General features: G+C 39.6%; 1 protein-coding gene across 4 annotated transcripts in view; it reads right to left on the bottom strand.

The window, feature by feature from the left end:
* The window catches only part of MAGI3 (membrane associated guanylate kinase, WW and PDZ domain containing 3), a 235,891-nt gene that overhangs the window by 74,876 nt on the left and 134,266 nt on the right, over positions 1–26,749 (bottom strand). For all 4 annotated transcript variants that reach the window (XM_030561749.1, XM_030561750.1, XM_030561751.1 and 1 more), the window contains exons 6-7: positions 25,013–25,092; positions 16,552–16,609 (exon numbers count right to left, since the gene is read on the bottom strand). In XM_030561749.1, coding sequence (XP_030417609.1) covers positions 16,552–16,609; positions 25,013–25,092 — 138 coding nt within the window. The remainder of the gene's footprint in view (positions 1–16,551; positions 16,610–25,012; positions 25,093–26,749) is intronic.

The following is a 26,749-nucleotide window of genomic DNA, read 5'->3' as shown; positions in this document are numbered from 1 at the left end:
CATAATTATTATCCTTTTTGTACAAGATCAGTCATGTGAGGTGCATTGAAAAAGTTATGATTTGCCAAATATGATTATCCTATTTCTGTACATGTATCAATTTTGTATCTGAAGTTATGAATATTGACAATGTATTTGTATTTCAAATGTGCTTACTCTAGGTAACATCCACAACTAGTCCTTCAGGTACGATAATGGCTCATCAACAAAGACAATGGACCATGGAAGAGCTTAGCATTCCTCTGAACATTTCAGCCAGCCAATGAGTATCCGCCGCTATGACTCAGCAAGGCACACAAGGGCATGTGACCAGACCACATGACACTGAACTTCATTCTGGTACCTGTATTTTTGCACAAACTGGGGAGTGACATCATCTCAGGGTCTCACTCCCCACACAAGGGAACACCTGGAAACCCCTGAGGAACAAAGACTGAACTGGGGTAAGTGCTGGTCCGAGGTTAAAGGGATTTCTAGCCTGTGTATGGAAATTTGGTGGACTGCTTTGTATCATCAGTCAGGATGAGAAATTGCTAATTCAAATCCTATCTTTCTAGTATATTAGGCTTAGTTTGCAGTTTTTTATTTATTTGCTAGGTAATCCGTTTGCTGTTTGATCTGTTTGCTGTCACTTAACATCTTTTTGTAGTTAATAAACTTGTTTTATGTTAATCAGTGTGTCTTTAAGTGAAGTGTCTGGGAAAATCTCAGCTTGGTTAACACAGGCTTATTGTGCATATATTTCACACATCAATGGGAAAGCGAACTATATTAATGAGCTTGCATTGTACAGATCTCTGTGCAGTGCAAGATGGTATAATACTAGGTTTATATTCTAGCAAGGATGCAAGGCCAGGGAGCGAGGAAATTGGCTGCTGTTTTGTCTGTCTATCCTTGAGTGGCTTAGGTAAAGTACTCAGGTAGCTCAGTTGGGTGTGTGATGCCACCTGCTGTCATGTTGGGTGATAACATGGCCTGGAGAGGCTGGCTGAATCACTAGAAGAGCAGTGTGAAAGGGACCAGCCCAGCTGAATGGTTAAGGGAGACACTGGTTCCATCTGCTTCCAGACTTCATCCTGGGAGTGACAACCCATCACAGGGGCCATTCCATTAATTGTATTCTTGAAAAGAATCAGACCTTTTTTCCTAATTAAAATCTGTAATCACAAATTACATGTTGAAAAATTATTAACTTTACTATTATGTTAAAAGCAGACATTGCCAGGTAATGCAAACTGTAAAATTAGATGTTGTAAAAATAAGGGGCAGTCTTATTAAATAACTAAATTTTACTACTCATGAAAATGTGTTAGTTACACTGAAAAAAATAAATATTTTGGTGTGCTAGTGTAGGAGCCTAGAAAGTCAGACCAGTCTAATCTATCCAAAGCTGAAAGAAATGCAGTCTATAAACACCATCAAAATGAAAAACAAATGAGATTTTGTCTGGATTTTCAAAGGCACGTAAGGGATACAAATTCAGTGGGATTTGGGCACCTAACTCCCTTAGACTGCTTTGAAAATCCTTGGCTTTATGTGCTTTGAGTTTTAATAAATTAGGGTCCACATCGTCTTTAGCTATGCACAAACTGTTCCCATATGCATTTATCAGGGGACAGAATTTGCCCTTTAGGACTTACTAAAGAAGTACATACTTTAAAATAAATCTGTTTTACTGAAGTCAATTGAATAGATTTTTTATTTACATGTACTGGTACATGTTGCCCAACATCAGAGCTGAACATGGTCTCTTCTTCACCTAGCCTAATTGCTATACTGTGGTTTTGCCAGAAAACAGTATACTAATCTAACCTGTTTTGACACTCATTTCATCACAGTTTTTATGAGCAGGACATATGTTTTACCTTAAAGTCTTTATTTCAGTAGGTAGTCATTATTACTTGCATTACCTACACTCATCATATATTTCTGCAGAGGGAGTCTCTAAATCCAACAACTAGAAAAAAGGTGATTAATTATACAAAGTAGAGCATAAAAAATAAGGTATATAGTAATACAATTTTAAAAAGCAATCAAAGATCCCTGAAGTCTCAACTCCCCCTGAAATATGGGTCAGTATTATACAATTTTAAAAATGGTTAGTCGCATCTGGGGACAACTGCACCTGTATTCCCCCTCTATGGTCCTGCAAGGGCACCTATTCTTAGGGTTCCAGCACTGCAGCTGTTGCCTCTCTGTAGCAGAGACACGTATCTCTTCCTGTCCTGAACAGGGTACTTCCTGGCTGCATAGCTCCATGGCTACACTGCAAATTTCCCCGCAAAGTCATACTGACTAAGCCAACCAGCTTTACTTTTCTCCTTAGAGGTAGTAAACAGCATAATTCCACACAACTCCTTCTAAATACAGTTAAGTTGCCACAAAGCTCTTTCTAAGGAAATACATTTATTCTTAAGGCAAAAGCATTACAGAAAAAACATTACCAATAAAAGAACCTACAAGCATACAAATAAGCTTACTAGAGAAATCGCCCTGACTCCAACAAGTGCTCTGGCTAATGAACAGTCCACAAGTTCATAACTATGCTCAGAACAAGAACACCCATGAACCTGAGAGTTACTCCTTTATGTCATTTGGGCCTTTTGACGGTGGAAATAGGTCATTTGTAGACAAAGATCATCTCCCCATGGAGAAGCTACAAATGGGGTGGAAGTGGGCATTTGCATTCCCCACCTCCCAAGGAAACCTACTAAACTAACACGTTCATATTTGTTTAAAAGAAGGCTTCAAAGCTCATAACACTTCCCAAAGTTTACATTAGTCATGTCTCCTAGACAAATGACATACAATCCCACAATAAGACAAACATTTGCATTTTTAATACCATGAGCTTTCAAGATACTTAAATTTAATTCAATAAGGGTTATTCAAGATACTGCAGAAAATTGCCATAACTGTCAGTTAAAATCTATAAAAAGTTCTCTGGATATACTGGGACAGAGGTTGTGAGACTTGATTGAGGTCACACAATGAGGCAGTGGCAGAGTTAGAACAGAACCCAGAAGTAACCAGTCAGTCCCACTGCAGCACATTTCCAGTGCTAAACACACTATGTATCCAGTCTTAAACAGACAATGCTGATGCACTTGGTAAACACTGCTTGAAAGATGAAATGACTGATTTCCTGCTACATTTTTGTTTCAATGAAACAAGGAAGAAGGAAATTCTCTCACTCCATTAAACCTTATACTTGTACCTGAAGCTCTCTTCCTTTGGTAGGTCCCAGCTCTGTTCTCCCACACATTATACAAAAAAGAGAACACGCCCTCTTTCAACTTTTAAGAAGATCTAAAGCCCTTCCGGTCCGAGCTCATGAATGGGAATGTGGATTACTTCTGAGCTAAGTGGAATAATCCAAGCACTTATTCTAGCTAATGATTTAAATAAGATGGGGTTCCTTCCAGCAATAAACCACCAGGAACTTAAACATACACTTGACTCAGCTTCAGGTTTAAAGGGGGAAAATCAAAAGACAGGCCAATTCCCCATTTCCATTCCAAACACAACAGAGATAATAGGCTGTGTGATGTTTCATTCCAAACTCTTTGTAAAAATATGATGATGATATGAATATGACGTAACAGATGTACTTTATGCAAGATGGTTATGTGAGAGATCATTTGAAAAAAGTTATAATTTACTGAATGTGATTATCCAATTTGTATGCTTGTATCACTTCTGTATCTGAAGTTAGGAATATTAACTAAATATTTATATTTCAAATGTGTTACTTTGGGTGTCGCCCCCAACCAGTGCTTCAGGTACAACAATGGAAAAGCCAGACAGGGCTAATTGGCCACTAGCAGAGACAATGGACTGTGAAAGAGCTCAGTCTGCCTGTGGACGCTGGAGACCACCTGCGAGCAATGGCTGCCACAGTCCTGCAGAGACACGAGTCTTGTCACCTGGGACTTCTTATAACTTTCCACTGGAAGGAAAGGGGGGTTGAGTTTGGGAAACAAAGGCTTCCCACCTTATGTAAACCCTATTTAAGGGTGGTGAGGAAGGCAAAGGGGACTCCTCCTCTCCATGGCCTATTGGCCAAAGAAGAAAGACTGCTAAAGCCACCTGAAGGGAAGGAGGGCCGGGAGTCCAGATTAAGACAGGGGTCCAGTCTGAAAAGCAATACAACTGGAACTCTGAACCACAGAAACTTTGTAACCTGCCTAAAACAACATTTAGGATGACAATTTACATTTTGTAACCTGTTCCTTAAGTATCTTGATCTTAGCTTGCACATTTTGCTTTATTTGGTCAGTAATCTGCTTAGTTCTGTCTTATCTCTTATATTCACTTAAAATTCACCTTTTGTAATTAATAAACTTATTGCTTGTTTATAATATAACCCAGTTTATGCTATTTCTAATGGAGGGAGGGAGGTTGGAGAACTTGTGCATATCTCCTTCCACATTGAGGGCAGAGGTGAATTTCATAAAACCTTTGGATTTGTATCCCTTGAAGGGACTGGGCATCAGAGTGTTGGAGCAAGCCCCAAAAGGTTGAATCTTTCCAGAGTGTATCTCTGTCTTTCTGTGCAGCTGGGTATGGCCCTGTCTGTGTGATTGGCTGGAAGAGGCTTGTGAGCCTAACCCAGCAAGGCCAGGTAAAAGGGACCCAAGCTGGCAGAACAGCTTGACCCAGTTAATCCCTAGCACTCAGTTAATCCTCCAAAGGGCCCAGACCCGTCACAAGCAGTGCGTGGGAGCTAAGGAATGTATAGTGGCTGAATGAGTTGTACTAAGATGAAAGAAAACGGATTTCGTAGTAGTATGACATCACAGGTAACTTTACTTTGGAGGAGACTTCATTACGATGGTGCACTGCAGCAATAGGGTTTTTCCAATTATGCTATAAGATTTTAGAGAACTCCTTCCATATACATTTTTCTTAAACCATAGATCCCACAGTATTCTTACCAGCAAGTTAAAGAAATATAGACTGGATGAATGGACTATAAGGTGGCTAGAAAGCTGGCTAGATCATTGGGCTCAATGATTAGTGATCAATGGCTCCATTTCTAGTTGGCAGCCGGTCACAAGTGGAGTGCCCCAAGGGTTGGTCCTGGGGACAGTTTTGTTCAGTATCTTCATTAAAGATCTGGAGGATGGCGTGGATTGCACCCTCAGCAAGTTTGCTGATGACACTAAACTGGGAGAAATGATTGATACTCTGGAGGGTAGGGACAGGATACAGAGGGACCTAGACAAATTAGAGGATTGGGCCAAAAGAAATCGGATGAGGTCTAACAAGGACAAGTGCAGAGTTCTGCACTTAGGACCAAAGAATTCAATGCACTACTACAGATTAGGGACCGACTGGCTAGGCAGCAGTTCTGCAGAAAAGGACCTATGGGTTACAGTGGACAAGAAGCTGGATACGAGTCAACAGTGTGTCCTTGTTGCCAAGAAGGCTAACAGCATTTTGGGCTGTATAAGTAGGAGCACTGCCAGCAGATTGAGGGACGTGATCATTCCCCTCTATTCGGCATTGGTGAGGTCTCATCTGGAGTACTGCGTCCATTACTGGGCCCCACACTACAAGAAGGATGCAGAAAAATTGGGACAGTCCAGCGAAGGGCAACAAAAATGATTAGGGGTCTGGAGCACATGACTTATGAGGAGAGGCTGAGGAAACTGGGATTGTTTAGTCTGCAGAAGAGAAAAATGAGGGGGATTTGATAGCTGCTTTCAACTACCTGAAAGGGGGTTCCAAAGAAGATGGATCTAGACTGTTCTCAGTGGTACCAGATGACAGAACAAGGAGTAAGGGTCTCAAGTTGAAGTGTGAGAGGTCTAGGTTGGATATTAGGAAAAAGCTTTTCACTAGGAGGGTGGTGAAGCACTGGAATGGATTACCTAGGGAGGTAGTGGAATCTCCTTCTTTAGAGGTTTTTAAGGTCAGGCTTGAGAAAGCCCTGGCTGGGATGATTTAGCTGGGGATTGGTTCTGCTTTGAGCAGGGGGTTGGACTAGATGACCTCCTGAGATCCTTTCCAACCCTGATATTCTATGAGTCTTCAGCAATTATTAAAAGCTAATTCATTTATAAAAGCTAGTGCAATGAAGCAGCATTATTTGGGCTGCTTGCTCTGTGTGTTATTCAGAATGCAGATATACGTTTTAAATTTGCCATCTACATGGAACTACTCCTATGCAATTCATTTTTTTGAAGGAAAGCTGAATTTAGGAAGAAAATCACTTTGAACAGCTAAGATACAGGTGCAGCCATCTTCAAATAATTTCAGAGCAGCATCTGAAGAAGAGCATTGGCACTGCAAGATTATCAATTTCTGATTTCATAATTTAAGGATTACTTGGAAAATAATGCAGTGCTTTTAATGCAAAAATCTTGGAGGACTTTCTAACTGTATGACAAACCCAGAAGCTCAACAGTCCACATCAAAATCTCAGTTTCGCTTTCTATTATATTTTTTTGCCTTTGTTCCCCAACTACATTAAAACCTTTTTAAAAGGCTTTCAATTAAAAACAAACAAACTTTCAGATTAGCTTTATAGACCAGAAATGTAACACGTGTGTGTCTGGGTATCTCTGAATGAAGCACAGAAGAGGAAAAATTGAATTTTAGGTTTTTCTCAAGAATCATTTTTGACTAAATCCTTATAATCCTTATTTTTGCTCAGCTATTTTTTCAATAGCAGTTTGAATATTTCTGCTTATAAAATATGAACTCTGAAGTAAACTACGAAGTTTTGCCCTGGGTTGTCTCTTGTAGCAAGGTTCTCAGGTGCAAAATGTCCCTCCTCTAGTATCTTGTTTAACAGACAGTCATTGAATTTTTACTTAATTCTCTGGAGACTCTCTATCATGCCAGAAGAGGCAAGAGCAGTTATGTCAAGTGTGCATAGGAGAAGTGATCAACAAGGATTTATTATCCCAGCAAAGCAACCTAATACTTCAGCTTCCTCCAAAACACAAAGCCTTAAAATATTCCTTCACATGATAAAGAACACTGTAAACAGCATTGTCTTCATAGATTAGGATTAAGCACACAATAAAATATGTAACAGGTATGAGTATCTCCTGAACAAGGAATCTTTCTAAGAGTAAAGCAGTATCTCTTCTACAGCATATTTGAATGAATGCACCATCCTAAATAAACGCCTAATAGCTTTTCATCGAAAAACACATGAACATGCCAAAAAGATTATTTTGAACTCACTCCAGAAAACAGAACTGCTGACCCATACAGAATTACTGAAGAAAATACTTCTGCCTCAGGGATCTGGAATATTATGGCTCATGAACATGTTTTATGAATCTACAAAACTCTGAAGTAGGAAGGTTGTGAATCACCCTGGGCTTCCAGCAATTAGAATTCTATACAAATCATTGTATTAAGAAGGGCCAGAAATCTGTACTACCAAGTTTTTCTCCAAATTTTCTATCAAAATTATTTATTCGCAAGTTTAGATTTTCATCCATGCTCCTTCACATATCAAAACCACCAAAGCCATTGGTGGGTGTCACTATCAGTAACAATAATGAAGCCATCTGGTTTAAAAGTAAGAGCTCTGTGGACCAACCATTCAAGTAGCAGACCTTTACCTCCATCAGTCAACTCACTGCAGATTACTGTGCTGGTGATGCAAACTTCAACAGTCTGGAAATCAAGCCAGTGTCTCCACAGTGCACCCAACTCTGCTCACCTGTACCCTCAGTACAGCCTGCATTTTGAAAATCTAATAAATTACTCAACCATAAAGCATGCCTGCCCTAGGAAATTTCTTACATCACCACAGTTCTTTGCTGTTAAAAATCACTGAGCACTTCTTGACTTTTTCCATTTGGGTAGAGTACTTAGAGCACTACAGGAACTGTTGCAACTTGCTCTAGTATGTTCCATTTTGGTTGGGACTGAATATCCCAGGGATTTGCACTAAGGAACAAGCCCTTTCCCTTTGGATAAGCTGGTTTGAATACGGACAAAGTTACAGTGACTATAAGTCATTGTCATACCAGGCTTACTGTGTGCTGTGCCTTGTATGCACGTTTTGTGCAGCGCCACATTGGCAAACGTTCCCATCACAAGTGACAATAATTGGCAGCCATATTGGCAATCTCTTAAGAGAGCCTAATGTAGTGTTCCCCAAACCTGGGGTACACCAGACTAATTCAGGAGGGTATGGCAGAGGAGAGGATCAGTGCAGGTGGGGCAAGCTTCAGAACCCCAAATTGACCCCTCCACTGTGCTGCTGCATATGCAAGGAATATTGCCCATCTCCCTACTTCCTCCTGTTGTGACTGTGAACGTAGCTGGCTGTAGGAGCAACTCACATTAGCAATCCAACAGAACAAGCTTCTCTTCTCTGTTCCCTTGGAATCAACACCCGACACCAACTGATACCTCCCATGCACTCACTGCATGTTTAAATTTCAAGTTTAAATTTAATTTGTGTTTGGTTCTGAAATCTATGCACAAGTAATTTTTGATGGTCTTCAAAAAGCACACACACCAGACAATGAGAACTGGACATCCTGCTAAATCGAACGTGGTGTTGGACGGGAAGAAAAATTCAGCATCCACAGCAAAATCTGTTGAAGTCTGGTTTTTAGCAGCTTTGTACTGGGAAAACATTTATTTCATTTGCCATAAATTCCACATTATGTCACGTATGCAGGAAGCAGTTAACCAGTTGTGTACTAACAGGAGTACACAGAAGAGAAAGTTACATAATGCAAAGCATCACAGTTCCAGTTAGTCCTCCAAAGCTGCAGCCTTGAGAAACAAAACTGGGGGGTGGGGAGAAGATTACAGGGTTGCTGGGTTAATGCAGTTCTCTGCAAGAAAGGGGGAATCAATGAAAACAATTTAAGATGATAAAAATGACCAAGCCAATGTGAAGCCACTGTTCTGTGCTTTAAATATGAATCACTATACCCATGGAGCCAGTTTTGAGAAGAAAAATAAAACAAGGCTGAAGAGAGCTGGTAGATCCCAGGCTCTGGGAGAGGAAACACAGCAACAGAATCCAGGGCAATCAGCCTAAAGAACATACTAAAATGACTCTGAGCTTGGAGACACTGAACTGGATTCCTTATCCTGTGCAGAGAGTGGGTGAGTGCAAAAAGATTTAAATAAAATAAAATTATACTATTGTGGCTGGGGGAGGAAATATAGCAGTGGCCATTTTGGAAAGCTCAGACGAACAGAGAGAGTGTGGTAGCAGTCATCTTGAAAGAGGCACAACAGGCAAGGAGAAAAGACAAAATCTAGATGTCTGGGAAAAGAAATAAATCCTCCAATAGAAGATCCTCCAAAATCCTCCAAAAGAAATCCTTTTCCCCTCCCCATCCCAAAACAAGAGAGTAACTTTCCTGCCAACAAACAAATTAATGGAGGCAGGTGGAGAAGCACCAGTCACTGAGGCTGACTGGAAGGACCTGCTGTAAGAAATCAAAAAGATGAATAAGGACAGGAGGGAAGAGTTCCAGGCTTACAAAAAAGATACAAAAATGAAATTAATGGGAACATATTAGATGTGGAAGCAGGATTAAAGAACCAATTGGACAGCATTATTAATCTAACTGAAAAAACAAACTACTGAACAAAGAGGAAAAATTAGAATTAAAGCTGGAGGTCATGGAAAACAGAGAATACAAGAATTACTTAAGGATTAAATATATTCCAGAGGAGACTGAAGGAAAAAATCTGTTGGACATGTGGACAATATTTCCCATGACATATTAAAACTGGGCAATATTTATCGCACTCATATTGGGAGGGCTCACAGATCCCTTTTCCCCAGGCTCCCAGCAAGCTCCAGGCTAAAAGATGTGATTATCTTGTCTATACCACTACCAAGACAAAGATAAAATTCTCAGGGCAACGAGGGAGAGAGCTGACTCACTGATGATTCTTAACCAACCCATACAAATTTTCCCATATCTGGTAACCTCAACCTTTAAAAATCAAAGAACTATACCAGGTGACCACACTTCTTGGATAGAACAATATAAAATACAAATCAGGGTTCCCATTTAGACTGTTCTTTAAATGGAAGGACCTATGCATCTAACTCAGATCCAAAAAAAGGGGAACAGATACTTACAAAAATGGGAATGGGTAAATCAATTCCAGAACAATCTGAATAGGGTCAAAGGCTTTCCCAGAAATCACTAGGAATCAGTGAGATCAAAGAGAACCTGAACAGCTCAAAAAGATATCGTCAAGACAAAAGGACGGACTGTGAAATCAGAATAAACCATCTAGATCCAGAAGAACAAAATGAATTAATGGATATTCTATCCATGTGGTTATAATGAAAAAAGGAATAGATGGAATGGAAGATGGGCTGGGTAGCACTCAGGATAGCTTATGTGGATATAGCATGCTTACGGAGTATAATATAGTTAATTTACTATTGTTATTTATATTAGATTATAACAAAAGTTAATAATGAAATAGGAGAATCAGATCAAACCAGTGAAGTAAGTTTGACTTCAGAGTTATCACAAACATTCTAAAATTTATATTGATTGGAGAAGGGTCAGGTAGAGTGGAAAATTTTAAGAATATGTGAAGTAATTGATGGTATAATAAACTCCTAACACCTAGTGTTAGAAAGATGTTTGATCAGATTAGATAAGGCTTGGTTCTTACACACACACACACACACTACACTTCCCCACACACCCCAGCACAGAATTAATATGCTGATAGAAGAATTAACCAAAGGCCAGGCTTCAAGGGACCAGGTGGCCATGGCGGAATGCGGAGGGAGGGAGGGAGGGAGGGAAACGGGATAAGAGAACAAAAAGAGATATTAAATATTGTTATGTGTCTTAACAGAAAACATTATATTAATAAAAACAGGGCTCAATTAAAAAATTTACAGCAAGTCAGATTCAGGATTATGGTACCACAATATAGGTTTTTAAAAAGAGAAAGCAACATATGTGTGAGTTTTAAAATTACTGGTGTGTCTAATATGAACTCTTTCTAAAATGTCCTATCTAAAGAAGAGGTGCAAATGTAATAGAGACCTGGCATCTGGAAGGGGGGTGGGGGGTGGGATGTACATGTCACTGATTTTAGCAAAGGGTAACACACCGGGCGAGAGCAGACTTGATACTCATGGGAGAGTTTGCTAATGTCATGACTATTAACACTAAGGGGCTGAACAAAAATCCAACACAAGGAAAAGGGTATTCTGCTCACTGAAAGAGGATTTTCCTAATATAAATCTATTGGTTGGAAGCTCACTTGAAGAAAAATGATAAATTGAATACTGCTTGGACATATCTACCATATGTCTCTAGAGGGCAATCTAGTAGAAAAGGGTTGGCAACACTTGGCTAAACACTTCCCTTTTATTGTTGCAGTACAACTTATACAGAGGGCAGTTATATTTTAATTAAGGGGTCCTTGAAAGGTAAACTTCTCACCGTAACCAACGAATATGCTCCCAAACGAGGACAAGCTTATAATAATAAATATAATATATGGCGATATACCTATCTCAGAGCTGAAAGGGACCCTGAAAGGTCATGAGTCCAGCCCCCTGCCTTCACTAGCAGGACCAAGTACTGATTTTGCCCCAGATCCCTAAGTGGCCCCCTCAAGGACTGAACTCTCAACCCTGGGTTTAGCAGGCCAATGCTCAAACCACTGAGCTATCCCTCCCCCAAAAAATTATTATGAAAAGGACAATAAAACTGATAGGTCTTTAGCCAGAAAGTTTTTTTAAAAAGAAACTGTTAAGTCAGCCATCCCTCTGATTAGAAATAAAAAAGGAGATTTAATAACTGCCATTAAAGAGATTGCTGAAATCTTAGTTAACTTTTCCCACACTTCGTACACTTCAGAACATCCAAATCCTGAATTTATAAACAGTAATGGAGAAGTGTGAGGCTACCTCACCTCTGAGGAGGATTTGGCAGCTCTTGATTGGTAAATTGCTGTAGAAACTGTAATTAAGAATTTAAAATCTAATAAACCTCCAGGTCCCAATATGTTTTCTGGGGAGTATAACAGAGCTCCAAAAGCAAGTGTTGATCCCTATTTTAACTGAAGATTGCAGAGGAACAAGATTCCAGATTCATGGAAAGCAGCAAAAATTGTGGTCATTCCTAAACAAAGAAAAGGTCTTGCCAACTGTGAATCATACTGATCTATTTCTTTAATTAATACAAATGTTAAAGTTTATGCCAAGGTGCTAGCACAGACTGAGTGTCATCTTGCCCAAATGTGTTCACCCTGGGTGGGTTCATTGCTGGCAGGCATCTCTGGTAATGTCAGAAGAACTCTGAATTTCATCTATAGTGTTAATTTTAGCAATTCTTATGCACTGCTTTTGTTGGATGTTGAGAAACCATCAATCTTTGCAGTGGGAGAACCTCAGACAGATTTTGGAAACCAGTTTTATACTCATATATTGGCCTGTATACTTCAATCTCCTCCTTTTAATTTGTCTAGGGGTATAAGACAGGGCTGCCCCTCCATTGTTTATTCTGGCAATGTAGTCATTTGCAATACATGAGAGAAACAGCCCCTTGGTAAAGACATCATAATGTCTTCAAGTTTAGAACAAAAAGTGCTGTTATATGCTGACAATATCCTATTATATTTGCAGGATCCAGAAGCATAATTAAAAATTATAGAACAGCTGGTGTTGGAATTTGAGCTGGTATCAGGCATCAAAAACTGATAAATCTGGAATTTTAGAAATTAATATTCCCAAAGGTCAAAACAAACTGTTGTCACCTATATAAAATTTAAATGGATAAAGGAATCTTGAAAATATTTAGGAATAAATATTGTGGAGAAACAAACATCTTTTTAAAGCTAATTACCTTCCACTGTGGCATAAAATAAAAGATTTGGAGAAATGGAACAAATATGAAATTTCTTGGCTAGATAGTGTAGCCTCAGTAAAGATGAATGTCCTCCCCAAGTTACTATTTTTGTTTCAGTGCATTCCCCTACTGGTATCCCCAACATGACATTTAAAAACAGATCAAGATGCACTATTAAAATTCATATGGGACTCATAAAAGACAAAGGGTGAGTTCTAAAGTTCTGTGTAAGTCTACAAAGTCGGGTGGATGAACATTCCCTAATTTGGCTTCTTATTATTATGCACCGCAATTAAAAGATATGATCAACAGGATTAACTGACCATCCAAACACTGGGTAAAGCTCAAATAAGACTGTAGCCCAAATACAATCACACCTCTATCCCGATATAACACAAATTCAGATATAACGTGGTAAAGCAGCGGTCCAGGGGGGCAGGGCTGTGCACTTCAGCGGATCAAAGCAAGTTTGATATAACGCAGAGTCACCTATAACGCAGTAAGATTTTTTGGCTCCTGAGGACAGTGTTATATCGGGTTAGAGATATATTTATAGTAACTGTTGGGTTCAAAAGAAATTTAGATCACCAAAAATAAAAGCCACCCATTCATCCAGCCCACCGTAGCTTTTTAAAATTCCTGTCGCCAAGCCCTCTCCCTTAGCTATTTTCATTAATAATCATGAATGTATTTTTAGGAAATATCAAAGTGATTATTCATTCTGGGTAAGAGCTGATATTCCTCAATTTGGACTGCTGTTCCAGGGTCCTGATTTATCATCATACCAAGACATATGTAATAAAGTAAATATTAGAGAGATCCTGTATCAGTATTTATAAGTCAAAACACCTTATTGTGAAATCTGGATACAAGACAGTTCTATCTAGATCTTTAAACATATCTGAGGAGTTGACCCAGGTGCAAGCTGGAACAAAGGGTTTAATTTCTAAGATGTATTCAATTTTGATTGAAAAAGATGTTGATAGGAAAACAACCCAGATGAAAAGATAGAGAGATCTGGACAAAGAAACTGATCTAGATGAATGGGTCTCTATATGGGAAAGCGGATATATATTTTCAATTTGTGTAGCTCACAAAGAAAACTTTTACAAATGACTGTATAGTTGGTAATTGACTCCAGTTAGGATTCACTGTATTTTTGCTACTAGGGAGGCACTCTATTGGAGGGATTGCAGGGATAGGGGAACATACTTGCACATGTGGTGGTTGTGTCCAGAAATTCAATGGATTGCAGAGGAAATTAAAGAGATTAACCTTATAAAAAAAAGGGCCAGCTTCCCAGAGATCCCCTGATCTGCTTACGTAATGCTCTTGTAAAGGACCTACTTGTTAAAACAGAAAGACAAATTAATTCCTTTTTATTGTTAGCAGCAAAACTTCATATTGCATATTATTTGAAAAATGTGACTTCTCCTATGGAATTCTGGTATAGTAATGTGGACTGTCTTTGTAATGGAAAAGCTTTCACACCAAGTATGTACACAAGAGAAGTGCCAAAAAGAAGATGGGTGACCACATTTCTGAATGAAGGAGGGCTCCCCAGCCAGCAAGCCAGCTCCTTTAGTCGGGTTCTATGAATATTAACCTGATCCTGAATAAGTAATATGCAATGTAATATGTTAACATTTTATTGTAACTTTGCATTAATAAAAAGTTCAAACCCAAGAAAACCCCAAACTTTGAGATACTGCCTTAGCACAGCAAAATTCTCCTTGATTAAATTGCCAAATGTTGTCAGATCCCCAATAATGATTAACATACTGTATGAAAGAATGTTGCAACGTGTAAGCTCACATTGCTTCATTTCAGCAAAAGGGTAAATATAAAAGGACAGCTCAATGTTGAAAAAAACTTAAGTGTTTTGGGGTGGTGGTAAATCTTCATTCCCTTGTGACTGTCCAAATTCTAGTGTATATATATTTAAGAGTCAGCACCACATCCATTAAATTACAGAAGTCCATATATTCTGCTCCTGTCTCTCAAAGGGTAACTACAATTGAGAACTAACATTTAATTTTAAAAAAGTTATACAAAGCCTAATCTTAATAGCTTGTTCCCCTGTAGTGTGTGCAACTCAAACACAACAGCATTGTGCTAATTCATGAGAGCAAAGAAAGTGAAAATGAGTAATCTATTTTCAGTATCTAAACAGAAAAAAATTAAAAGAAAACAATTATGATGAAAAATCAGATTATCAAAACCAAAGGAATTTCAACTAACACAGCAGGAAAAAAAACTGGTTAAAAATGTTCAAGTATCTTGGTAACTAGTTATTCAGAACAATGCCAGTTTCCTGTTCAGGGGCAGGACCAACCATCTCCTCATGAGGAGCTCAAAGATTAACCCTTTGAAGCATATTCCAACTACTAATTTCTCAATACTCAAAACAGAAACTAAACAACTGTACAATTCAGCCTTGACTTTTGAGGCTGCTTTTGGAGTGATAGGATGAACTCTGAGTAATAAGCATATTATCTATTTTAACACAACTTCGCAGATTTAAAAAGAGCCGCTGTAGACCATAATATTGGGCAATAAGAGAACGGCTTAGCAAAGCAAATTTATTTCTTTTCCTGACACGAAATGGATGCTGCTTCCATATATCCATGGTATTTATTGCCTTTGTTGCTAAACTCTGAAATATGAAAGCAGAGCTGAAGTATCAAAATATTTATTAACCTGGACAATATTAAAACAACAGTGCTGGCTCTGCAGAGATCTCTCTAACATTTTTCAAACAAATGCTAATATTTTCAATTCTCTGCTAATTTTTCTCTTGATGATTGAAGGTGGTTTTCATTCAGCCTGAGTTGAAGAAGAATAAGCAAGCCCAGTTAGGGATTTTCTGCTACATGGTACTGCTTTGGAGCCCAAGGATGAGGGGAAAGCAATTTCCTGCTGGTTTGTGAATATCACGTGTTTTACTCGAGAGGCTCCATTTTAAAGGTATTTCAGAACAGAGTGATGCTCTGATCTCTTTAAAACATACAACTTTCAGCATCTTCAGTTATTAGAATAAGGATGTTAAGAAAGAGATTCAACCACTTGGGCAAAGTCATTAATGCCAGATAAAGTTACTGTTGTAACAACTACTCTAATTCTTAGTTATACAAGAAAAATCACAGACATTTGTGAGGCAAAGTGAATCCTACTGCTTACTTGCTGCTTTCTGGTTTCCAGCCCAGCGAAGTGGTTACTGCTTTATTCCTCCCCTTCAGATGATAGATGGATGTATCTCAGTTAGTGCGAAGGGAAGCTACACACATCATCATCTTACATATTAACTCATAGGAATAGTGCACAACTCAGTTACAGCCACCAGAACTGGCCCTTAATTTATATAGTCATTGGATACAAAGTCATTAAATTAGCTGCATTACAATTTGCATTTATTACATAACTGTTTCATTAAAAGCAGCAAAGAATCCTGTGGCACCTCATAGACTAACAGACATTTTGGAGCATGAGCTTTCGTGGGTGAATACCCACTTCGTCAGATTCTGACGAAGTGGGTATTCTCCCAGGAAAGCTCATGCTCCAAAACGTCTGTTAGCCTATAAGGTGCCACAGGATTCTTTGCTGCTTTTACAGATCCAGACTAACACGGCTACCCCTCTGATACTTGAAAACTGTTTCATTGTTCTCTACCATATCTGATGTCCACATGAAGTGAATAACTGGTGTAAACACTTACTCGACGTAGTATGTTCCGTATTGAGGGTCTTCTATTTTCTCCCAGCCATAAGGAAGTTCTGTAATTAGAACAGATGAACAAAATTCTGTACTATAATGCAAAAGTATTTGAAAATGTCAAAGTTCATGTGGAAAAAAAAAGAATGGAGAGATTATGGACTGACTGTATTGGAAATATGAAAGCAATTTATATGTTCCCATGAATTGAGTGCTTGCATTTCCCAGAGGGAAAATGGGCCCCCTTGTACTCGCTGGTCCATTGGAGGAGGAGGACTTGCATTTTAAACCAAAAAAAAAAAGTTTTAACAAGCTTCAAAGTGAAGCAGAGAAATATCTTAAGAAAGGAGGAAGAGAAAGACAAAGGTCTCATTTTATTAGACTATGCCTATTAATTATAAATAACTAGTTTCATTTGTGTAATTTTGTTTTTAACTCCCCAATCTGTAACTATAGGATAGCACTGTCTATGGTTGACCCATAGAGTGGGAAGGAGATATTGAAGCTTTTTCCAAAGAAGTACTTTCAATCCATCTCAGCCCTGAATTGTAGGGCCATGCTAGGCAAGTCATGTGGTGCTTCCAGAAACCTCTGCCAAGGGGCCTAAATTCTAACCTGCACCCCCCTTGTTATTCCAATTTTAGACACACATCCCCTTAACACCAATGCATTTCAGGCCAGACTCCCCACCTTGCTCTCCCAATGCACTGCAAGCCTGACCTACATCACTTGTTACTTTACACCTAGGCTCCTGAATCAGAATCAAAAAGAGTACAGTACAGTGGCGACAAGGACAAATGAGGACTAAAAAGATATCATCCCCAAATTCATTTCCATTTGTGTTTATTATTATTTGAATCCAAGTCTCCAGAGTAACAAATCTAGAGGGAAACTAATGATCCCATATTCTGAAAATTGTGTGCAATATGAAATTAAATCCTTACAAAATAAACATTCATATTGAAACAGCATAAAAATCAGAAAGCTCCCTTGTTTCTGAACTAAATTCAAATTCTTGTAGGATGGCTGCTAGAATCAGAGCATTACTGGTTGAATGTAATGAGCTGTCACCACAGAGGCCTGATTAGAGTAGCAAAGCTATAGTAGTTTGACCATAGAAATGTAAATATGGAAGCGCTGCTTGAAAGGAGCTTGGTGTGAAAGTTAAGACAAAATGGAAATATTGTTCCATTTGGAACACAAATTGCCTTTTATTTTTCTTTCAGATATCTGAATTGTTTTGAAGGGTAAGATTTCTGTGTAATTATTTTGTTTGTTGTTTGTGGCTGCCCCAGGCTTGAAGGTAACAGGAATTTTCTTAGCATGTGGCAGCATGTTACGAATTATGAATATCAGTACAGCTCAGCAGAACTTGACAAACACCCCAGTGGGACTATTTGTTTAAGTGCTGTTCATTAGAATGTCCTGCATCTTTCTCTTTAAAACGCCTTTTTTTATCCCTTCCTCTCCCAGTGGTGAGCTTCACATATGTTTAATAAAAGCAGTAGTATGAGGCAGTGGCTCAAGCTGGCTTCATTATGAATAGATTTAGGGGAACAAAAGGCTGTTTTCAGTCTCATCTCAGTGCCTATTGACTCTTGTAACTCGGGAGATGTTTGCTGCCAAGACTGCTTCTCTGTACATTTTTATGTTATTGGCTGGCTACACTGCACCACTGCCTTGCAAGTGTCTGCAGGATTTGCCTGTAGGCTGATTACCACCAACATTCTCACAGATTGGATTCACAATGTGAAGTCTTGATGCAAGAGGTGAATAGAAACGAATGTAAGTCAGTTCCTACACTCTCCCCAAACAATCATAAATTATGATAGAGGGTCACCCTTAGTTACCTACTGCCAGCCAGCCTGTCAGTTCCCTGCATTGTCCCATATTAGAGAAGATAGTGAATATGCATAATTTTTAAAAAGCCAGTTGGGGTGCAAGAGAACTGAAAAGTAAAACTAGAAGTTTCTTAGATTTAGTATAAAAATTATTATACTAAGTAATTAAGGGTTCCATATTAAAATGGAAACAATGCTGTATCCCTGCTACTGTACTCTCAAGGAAATGGGAATCTGGACGGAAGGAAGTTAGTTCAAGATATTGCTAGTGACAACTATGGTCTGAGTGCTGATACAGTTTTGGTACTAGCCTCTCTCTCTAAATCCCTGAATGGGCTCGACCAGGGGTGGACAAGCCCCCAACCCCACTCCCTGGCTGGAGCAGGGCAAGCCCTGGACTCTGCTTCCTGGCGGGAGCTTGAGGGACGGATTAAAACATCTGAAAGGCCAGATGCCGTCCCTGGGCCATAGTTTGCCCACCCCTGGGCTAGACCAACATTATTTCATAGACAAATTCACTCTCTCTGACTGAACATGGCAGCTATGATCAATGGAAATGCTACAGATGATGATACACATAGGGGTCAGGGTTAGAGTGTTCTTGTTTGAGAATCATTAGCTATGGAAATTCTGTATCACTGGGGAACAGGTTGAGTCCAAGCGCTGCCACACAGGACAAAAATCTCTGACTCCTCCTTCCCCTAACAGCAACTGCAGAACAAGGCATCCTTCCGTGGAACTAAAGCACCCAGTTGCTAGCCAGTTATTTCAACAACGCAGTCCCAACAGCAACGGGTCATTACTAACAAAATTAGGTAGCTAGTTTGGTACTGCATCTTGGCTTTTACTTCTTCTCTAGTTAACTGATAGGATTTCACTTGAAGAAAAAGCATGACTGACAAGCACTTTAACCATGGAACCCTGCTTAGATTATGATTCTCAAACACGTCTGTCATTTTATGAAACAGTAAAATTCTGTCAGTGTTCAGCCCACTTTAAGCTTTATTTAGTGAAGGTTTAAGCTCTGCCATCATAGGGAGACATGAGACAGCTTAGGCAAAATGAATTCTCTAGGGCACTTTCACATATCAGGGACTTGCACTTCTGTTGAAAAATTATCCATGTGAAACCAGACAACAGGGAAATGTTTAAGCCAAATTAATTTAGACAGGGTGGAGATGCCAGAGGGACACGAAAGGAGAGTGTAAGGATTTCTTTAAAAATCTTAATGTATTTTTTAGCATCTAAAGAGAGGCTAATTATTTTCAAACTTGCTAATACAGATGCCTATCTTGATTATAAACTATTTATATTTTATGGCTGTCCCCTAAATGGAAATAAGACGACACTGACGCTTAAAACGTGCAGCTGCTTCAGAGATTTTAAAATACTCCTACAATAAAGCCACCTATAATTCACTTCACTCCCAAGCCTTGTAGCTTGTTTTGCACCTCCTGCACCTGGCCCAATTAAGGGTCAATTCATATGAAGTCCAAAGGCTCTTCTATCCCTTCACTTTGGGACTACCATTTATCTTAGCAGTCCTCATAGTCCAGTATCCTCCCTCCAACAATGACCAATGCCAGAAGCTTCAGAGGATAGTACAGAAATCTCTTATTAGACAATGAAGTTTCTTCCTAAACTTAGTTAGGGGTTGCTTATGATTTAAAGCATGAGTATTTATATCCCTTCTAAAAACAAAAATCTATCTTCTCATTCATACAAATGTCCAATCCTTGTAAAAATTTTATTAAGATTTTGGTCCCAATAATCTCTTGTGGCAGTGAGTTTTTCATGGCTTAATTATACATTGTATTTACCTTTATTAGTTTTAAATCTGCCCCCTTCAATTTAACTCAACATACCCTTGTTCTTGTATTATGACAGTGGGTAAAAGGGAGCACCTGATTTACCTTTTATTTACTGTGTTATTTTGTACACTTATTGTATCCCTAATTTTTTCCCACATCATCCTCAAAAGCTTTGCCATTATTCTATCAAAATTTCACTTCTCTCTCAACCGGAAACTGAAGAGTATTTCAGGTGAGAGTGTACCACTGATATAAAGTGACAAGGCTGTACTTTTAGTATTACATTGTAGCCCATCATCTATGCATTCTAGTATTTGAGGGCTTTTCCCTTGCACATTTGAACAACGGTGCTCATTGAGCTGTCTACAAAGATGCCCAGGTCTTTCCTCTCAGTAGTTATAGCAAATTTAGAACCAAGTAATGTGTCATTCTGCTCTCCAGAATTCGTGTGTATCCACAATTCACTTAAACTCCATTGTTCCAGTGAAAATATACTGAAGCCACTCTCAAGCCCAGTCATCCTACTGCTGCTGCCAAGCCACAGGCACTTACCTCTATTCTGAAACCATTAGGGTATGATGTAGAAAGAATAAAAATTAGAAACTTCAGGCAGAAACTTCTGTCTTGGCAGTGATAGATCTTATCGAATTGTAAAGAACCCTGGAAATGACTCCATATGGGACATCAGACAGTCACAAATAGCATTATCTGAAGACCCCCAAATGACCTAATTCTCCCATCAGTGCAGAGGACATTCTTAGGAATGTCCCAGATCTCCCTGAAGATGAACTTGATATAAAATATGTAATATGCATAAGGAAAGGACTTTCCAAAGTGCTTAAGGATTCATTACTACCAAATCCCACAGAAAGTCCCTTCATGAACCAAGTCAAAGTAGCTAGATAGCCAGTTCCACAGGACTCAGGACTAGTTTTGGTTGGTAAACAGGCAAAAACATCCGATTTATTAGGAATTCTATTTGGTTTCAGATTAACTTGACCTTGAAGCAAGAGCACAAGTAAACTCCTATTCCAGGTTGCATTTGGAGGTACACCTCTACTCCAATATAACACAAATTCAGATATAATGTGGTAAAGCCGTGCTCTGGGGGGGAGGTGAAGGGGGGCTGCACATGCCAGTGGATCAAAGCAAGTGCAATATAATGGAACGTCACCTATAATACGGTAAGATTTTTTGGCTCTCGAGGACAGCTTTGTATCTGGGTAGAGGTGTACAATTCATCTGTCTGGTTAGTCCCAAATGGCAAAGAAGAAATGAAGTCTTTGAAACAATTACCAGAGCAATACTTCATAGACTCAGACTCATAGGTCAGAAGGGACCAATATGATCATCTAGTCTGACCTCCTGCACAAGGCAGGCCACAGAACCCTACCCATCCACTTTTATAACAACCCCTAACCCAGGACTGAGTTATTGAAATCCTCAAAACTGGTTTGAAGACCTCAAATTGCAGAGAATCCACCAGCAAGCGACCCATGCCCCACACTGCAGAGGAAGGCGAAAAACCTCCAGGGCCCCTGCCAATCCGCCCTGGAGGAAAATTCCTTCCCGACCCCAAATATGGCGATCAGCTAAACCCTGAGCATGTGGGCAAGACTCACCCGCCAGCACCCAAGAAGGAATTCTCTGCAGTAACTCAGTTCCCATCCCATCCCATCCAACATCTCCCCGCAAACCACTGAGCAGACTTATCTGGTGATAATTCAAGATCAATTGCCCAAATTAAACTACCCCATCATAACATCCCCTCCATATACTTGTCAAGTTTAGTCTTGAAGCCAGATAAGTCTTTTGCCCCCACTACTTCCCTCGGAAGGCTGTTCCAAAACTTCACTCCCCTAATGGTTAGAAACCTTCGTCTAATTTCAAGTCTAAACTTCCTAATATCCAGTTTGTACCCATTCGTCCTCGTGCCTACATTAGTACTAAACTTAAATAATTCCTCTCCCTCCCTAACGTTAACCCCCCTGATATATTTATATAGAGCAAGCATATCCCCCCGCAGCCTTCTTTTGGCCAGGCTAAACAAGCCAAGCTCTTTGAGTCTCCTTTCATAAGGCAGGTTTTTCATTCCTCGGATCATCCTAGTAGCCCGTCTCTGGACCTGTTCCAGTTTGAATTCATCCTTCTTAAACATGGGACACCAGAACTACACACAATATTCCAGATGGGGTCTCACCAGCGCCTTATATAACGGTACTAACGCCTCCTTATCCTTGCTGGAAATACCTCGCCTAATGCATCCTAAAGTCGCATTTGCTTTTTTAACAGCCGTATCACATTGGCGGCTCATAGTCATCCTGCTATCGACCAATACCCCAAGGTCCTTCTCCTCCTCTGTCGCTTCCAACTGATGCGTCCCCAACGTATATCTAAAATTCCTATTATTAATCCCTAAGTGCATGACCTTGCACTTTTCACTATTGTATTTCATCCTATTACTCTTACTCCAGTTCACAAGGTGGTCCAGATCTTCCTGAATAGTATCCCTGTCCTTCTCCGTGTTAGCAATACCCCCCAACTTCGTGTCATCCACAAACTTTATTAGCACATTCCCGCTCTTTGTGCCAAGGTCGGTAATAAAAAGGTTAAATAAGATCGGTCCCAAAACCGATCCTTGAGGGACTCCACTAGTAACCTTCTTCCAGCCTGACAGTTCACCCTTCAAGACGACCCGCTGGAGTCTCCCCTTTAACCAGTTCCTTATCCACCCAACAACTTTCATATTCATCCCCATCTTTTCCAATTTAACTAACAGTTCCCCATGCGGAACCGTGTCAAACGCCTTACTGAAATCGAGGTAAATTAGATCTACCGCATTTCCTTTATCTAAGTAATCCGTCACCTTCTCAAAGAAGGAGATCAGATTGGTTTGGCACGATCTACCTTTAGTAAATCCATGTTGCAGTTCGTCCCAATTACCATTGACCTCTATGTCCTTGACTACTTTCTCCCTTAAAATTTTTTCCAAGATCTTACACACTACAGACGTTAAGCTAACAGGCCTATAATTACCCGGATCACTTTTCTTCCCTTTCTTAAAAATAGGGACTACGTTAGCAATCCTCCAGTCGTACGGCACAACCCCCGAGTTTATCGATTGCTTAAAAATTCTCGCTAACGGGCTCGCAATTTCACGCACCAGTTCCTTTAATATCCTCGGATGGAGATTGTCCGGGCCCTCCAATTTTGTCCCATCAAGCTGTTCAAGTTTGGCCTCTACCTCAGATGCGATACTATCCACCTCCATATCCACATTCCCGTTTATCATCCCTCCATCATCGCTAAACTCCTCACTTGTCTTATTAAAAACTGAGGCAAAATACTTATTTAGATATTGGGCCATGCCTAGGTTATCCTTAACCTCCATTCCATCCTCAGTGTATAGTGGCCCCACTTCTTTCTTTGTTTTCTTCTTATTTATGTGGCTGTATAACCTTTTACTATTGGTTTTGATTCCCTTTGCAAGGTCCAGTTCAATGTGGCTTTTAGCCTTCCTCACTTTATCCCTACATGTTCTGACCTCACCAAGGTAGCTTCCCTTGCTAATCCCGCCTTCCTTCCACTCCCTGTAAGCTTTCTGCTTTCTCCTAATCCCCTCTCTGAGTTGCTTGCTCATCCAGTTTGGCCTGCAACTCCTGCCCATGGTTTTTTTCCCCTTTCTTGGGATGTAGGCTTCCGACAATTTCCACAGCTGCAACTTAAAGTAATTCCAGGCCTCTTCCGCATTTAAATCTGCAAGTTCCTCCGTCCAATCTACTTCCTTAACTAATTTCCTTAACTCTTTAAAATTAGCCCTCGAGAAATCGAAAACCCTAATGCGAGATCTACATTTGTTTATCCTCCCATCTAGTTTGAACTGAATCAGCTCATGATCACTCGAACCAAGGTTATCCCCTACCACCATTTCTTCTACGAGGTCCTCACTGCTCACCAAAACCAAATCTAAAATGGCATCCCCTCTCGTAGGTACTTCAACTACTTGATGAAGAAATCCATCCGCTATCACATCCAGAAAAATCTGACCCCTATTATTCTTGCAAGCACTCGTCCTCCAGTCTATATCTGGGAAGTTGAAGTCTCCCATAATCACGCATTTCCCCTTTATGTTTACTTCATTAAAGACATTAAAGAGGTCTCTATCCATATCCAAATCAGATCCCGGCGGTCTATAGCACACCCCAAGCACTATCTCAGGGGAAGCTCTAGTTGCTTTTTCACCCAGTGTGATTTTTGCCCAGACAGACTCTGTCTTATCCATTCCATCGCTTCTTACTTCATTACAGTTAATCTCATCATTGATGTACAAGGCTACTCCACCACCTTTGCCTTTCTTCCTATCTTTTCTAAACAGCACATAGCCTTCAATACCTGTACTCCAGTCATGAGTACTATTCCACCAGGTTTCTGTTATCCCTATGATATCCGGTTTCACTTCCTGCACCAGTAGCTCCAGTTCCTCCATCTTGTTATCTAGGCTCCTCGCATTAGTGTACAGACATTTTAATTGGCGTTTAGCATCAATGACTTTCTTTCTCCCGGCGTGCACAGACCTTCTACCACCAGCATCACCCGTTAATCTGGTTCCTACTCCACTATTCCTCCTCGGATCAATTCTTTGGTCCACAAGGGTATCCCCTCTCACTTTGTTTACTTCCCTCTCCTTTCATGCCTTCATAAACTCTACTGATAACATGCTAATTGGGCACCACTTGAGTCTAGTTTTCAAGCAGGAAAAACAATATCCAAACATGCATTACATATAGCAGACAGACAATTCTGAACATCTCACCTCCATCCTCACAGTCTTCAGGAGCTTTGGCTTTCTTACAGAGTCGAGGATCAAGCCAAGTGGTTGTCTTGGTGTTGTGACTGCGGAATATAGGACAACCCAATCAGGAGCAGAAAAACAGGAGGAGATAAAGGGAGAGAGACGAAAAAGACTCCCAAGGAAGGGATTTAACCTATTATATTTTGGACTTCTCTTCATAAATTTCCTTCCACATGCAAATCTTTGTCTCTCAGTCAGCATACCTGCTGTTATCACCTCTAACATAAAAAATACGACCTAGGAAAGGTACCACTTAAATATAACTACTGCTAACATACTTGAGGCTCTTCTGTACCACTGTGACATGGGAGGTTAAAGCAGTACAAACGTTTCTTAGCACTCAAAAATATTTCAAAAGGTACATGTTTATAGCCACAATCTACACAGTTTCATTCTAAAAGTAGCAGGTTTGCTGGGAGTGAGGTAAGCCTAGGTTTCATCTGTCAAAAAATATCAGATCTCAATAGCCAATGCAACTTGTGCATGGAGCTGACTTCAAGAGCTCTGAAGAACTGTGGAGATGTATTTGTAAGTAGAGAACAGAACTAATGAAATAAGAGGACACTGAATATACCTGTCCCTTTTGGTTCTCATCAGAACAGACCCAAAAATACAAACGTTTTCTTTACCTGGTTTTAAAATTTTAATTATGGGGAACAGATAGGAAAAGTTTTGTGCACTTTAATAAGGTGTCAGACACCACCTCTAAAATAGGTTGATCATGAAAAGAGTCATGGGAAAAGTAATGGAGAAAAACTGATAAGGCCTAAAAGAGCATCTTATAGTTGTTAAAAAGTTAATACACATAAGTATTCCAGAAATCCGATATTTTTAAAAGTCACAATATGAATGCAGATGTAAAGGCTACCACCACTCTGAACCAAAGCACATAAGAAATTTCCAGTGAGTTTGCAAGACTACTGGTTTTGCTCTTCCATGACAAGTAGTACTTATCATTGCACTGCAGGAACATATGGTACATGTTAACTCTGAGATAACACAGTAACGTAAGTGAGCAGAGTTATCCAGAAAGCAGGTTTTATCTCAGGTCTATTGATGCTGTGATTATAAACTCATTTATTCAGGGATTTCTAACTCTGTTCTATAAATCTGCATTAGGCAGCACAGTCTCAGCATAAAGTTCTTCTCCATCCAATATTTTTTTTCTGTGTACAAAGTATGACAAAGCCTTCCATACATTTACCATTGAAGCAACTACAAAAAATCATTTTGAGGATATCTGATACTTTTCACCTTGGGGGGGAAAAACCCTTAACTTCTGCCTATGCTTAGCCATCAGTGTAGTCTGATGCTTTAAAATTCATGAAAGAGACTATTACACATTCTAATAGCTGCTTTTCACATTCGATTTCATACCAGAGATCGCAGGCAGAGCAGAGAGAATAAGGGAAATCCCATGGATTACAATGAAATTTTGCAGAGTAAAAGTACGCATAAAATTAGACCCTTATCCAGCTAACAACACAGAACCTGAGCTTTGCATTCTGTGAGATACAGAATGCACATCATAAATAAGTTAACTGACTTTGTAGCTGGAACTACTGTGCTTTCACACTTAATTTATTTAGATACTATTAGTATGATAGTGTTTTGTGTATTTACATGGATTCTTTCCTCATCTGCATTTTCCCCATGAAAATGAACACCATACTGAAGTCCCTATATACGGTAGCTAAG

Source organism: Gopherus evgoodei, chromosome 4, assembly GCF_007399415.2.
Source record: "Gopherus evgoodei ecotype Sinaloan lineage chromosome 4, rGopEvg1_v1.p, whole genome shotgun sequence".
Lineage (NCBI taxonomy): Eukaryota > Metazoa > Chordata > Testudines > Testudinidae > Gopherus > Gopherus evgoodei.
The sequence above is the reverse complement of the archived record's forward strand: the minus strand, read 5'-3'. Positions and strand labels throughout refer to the sequence as shown.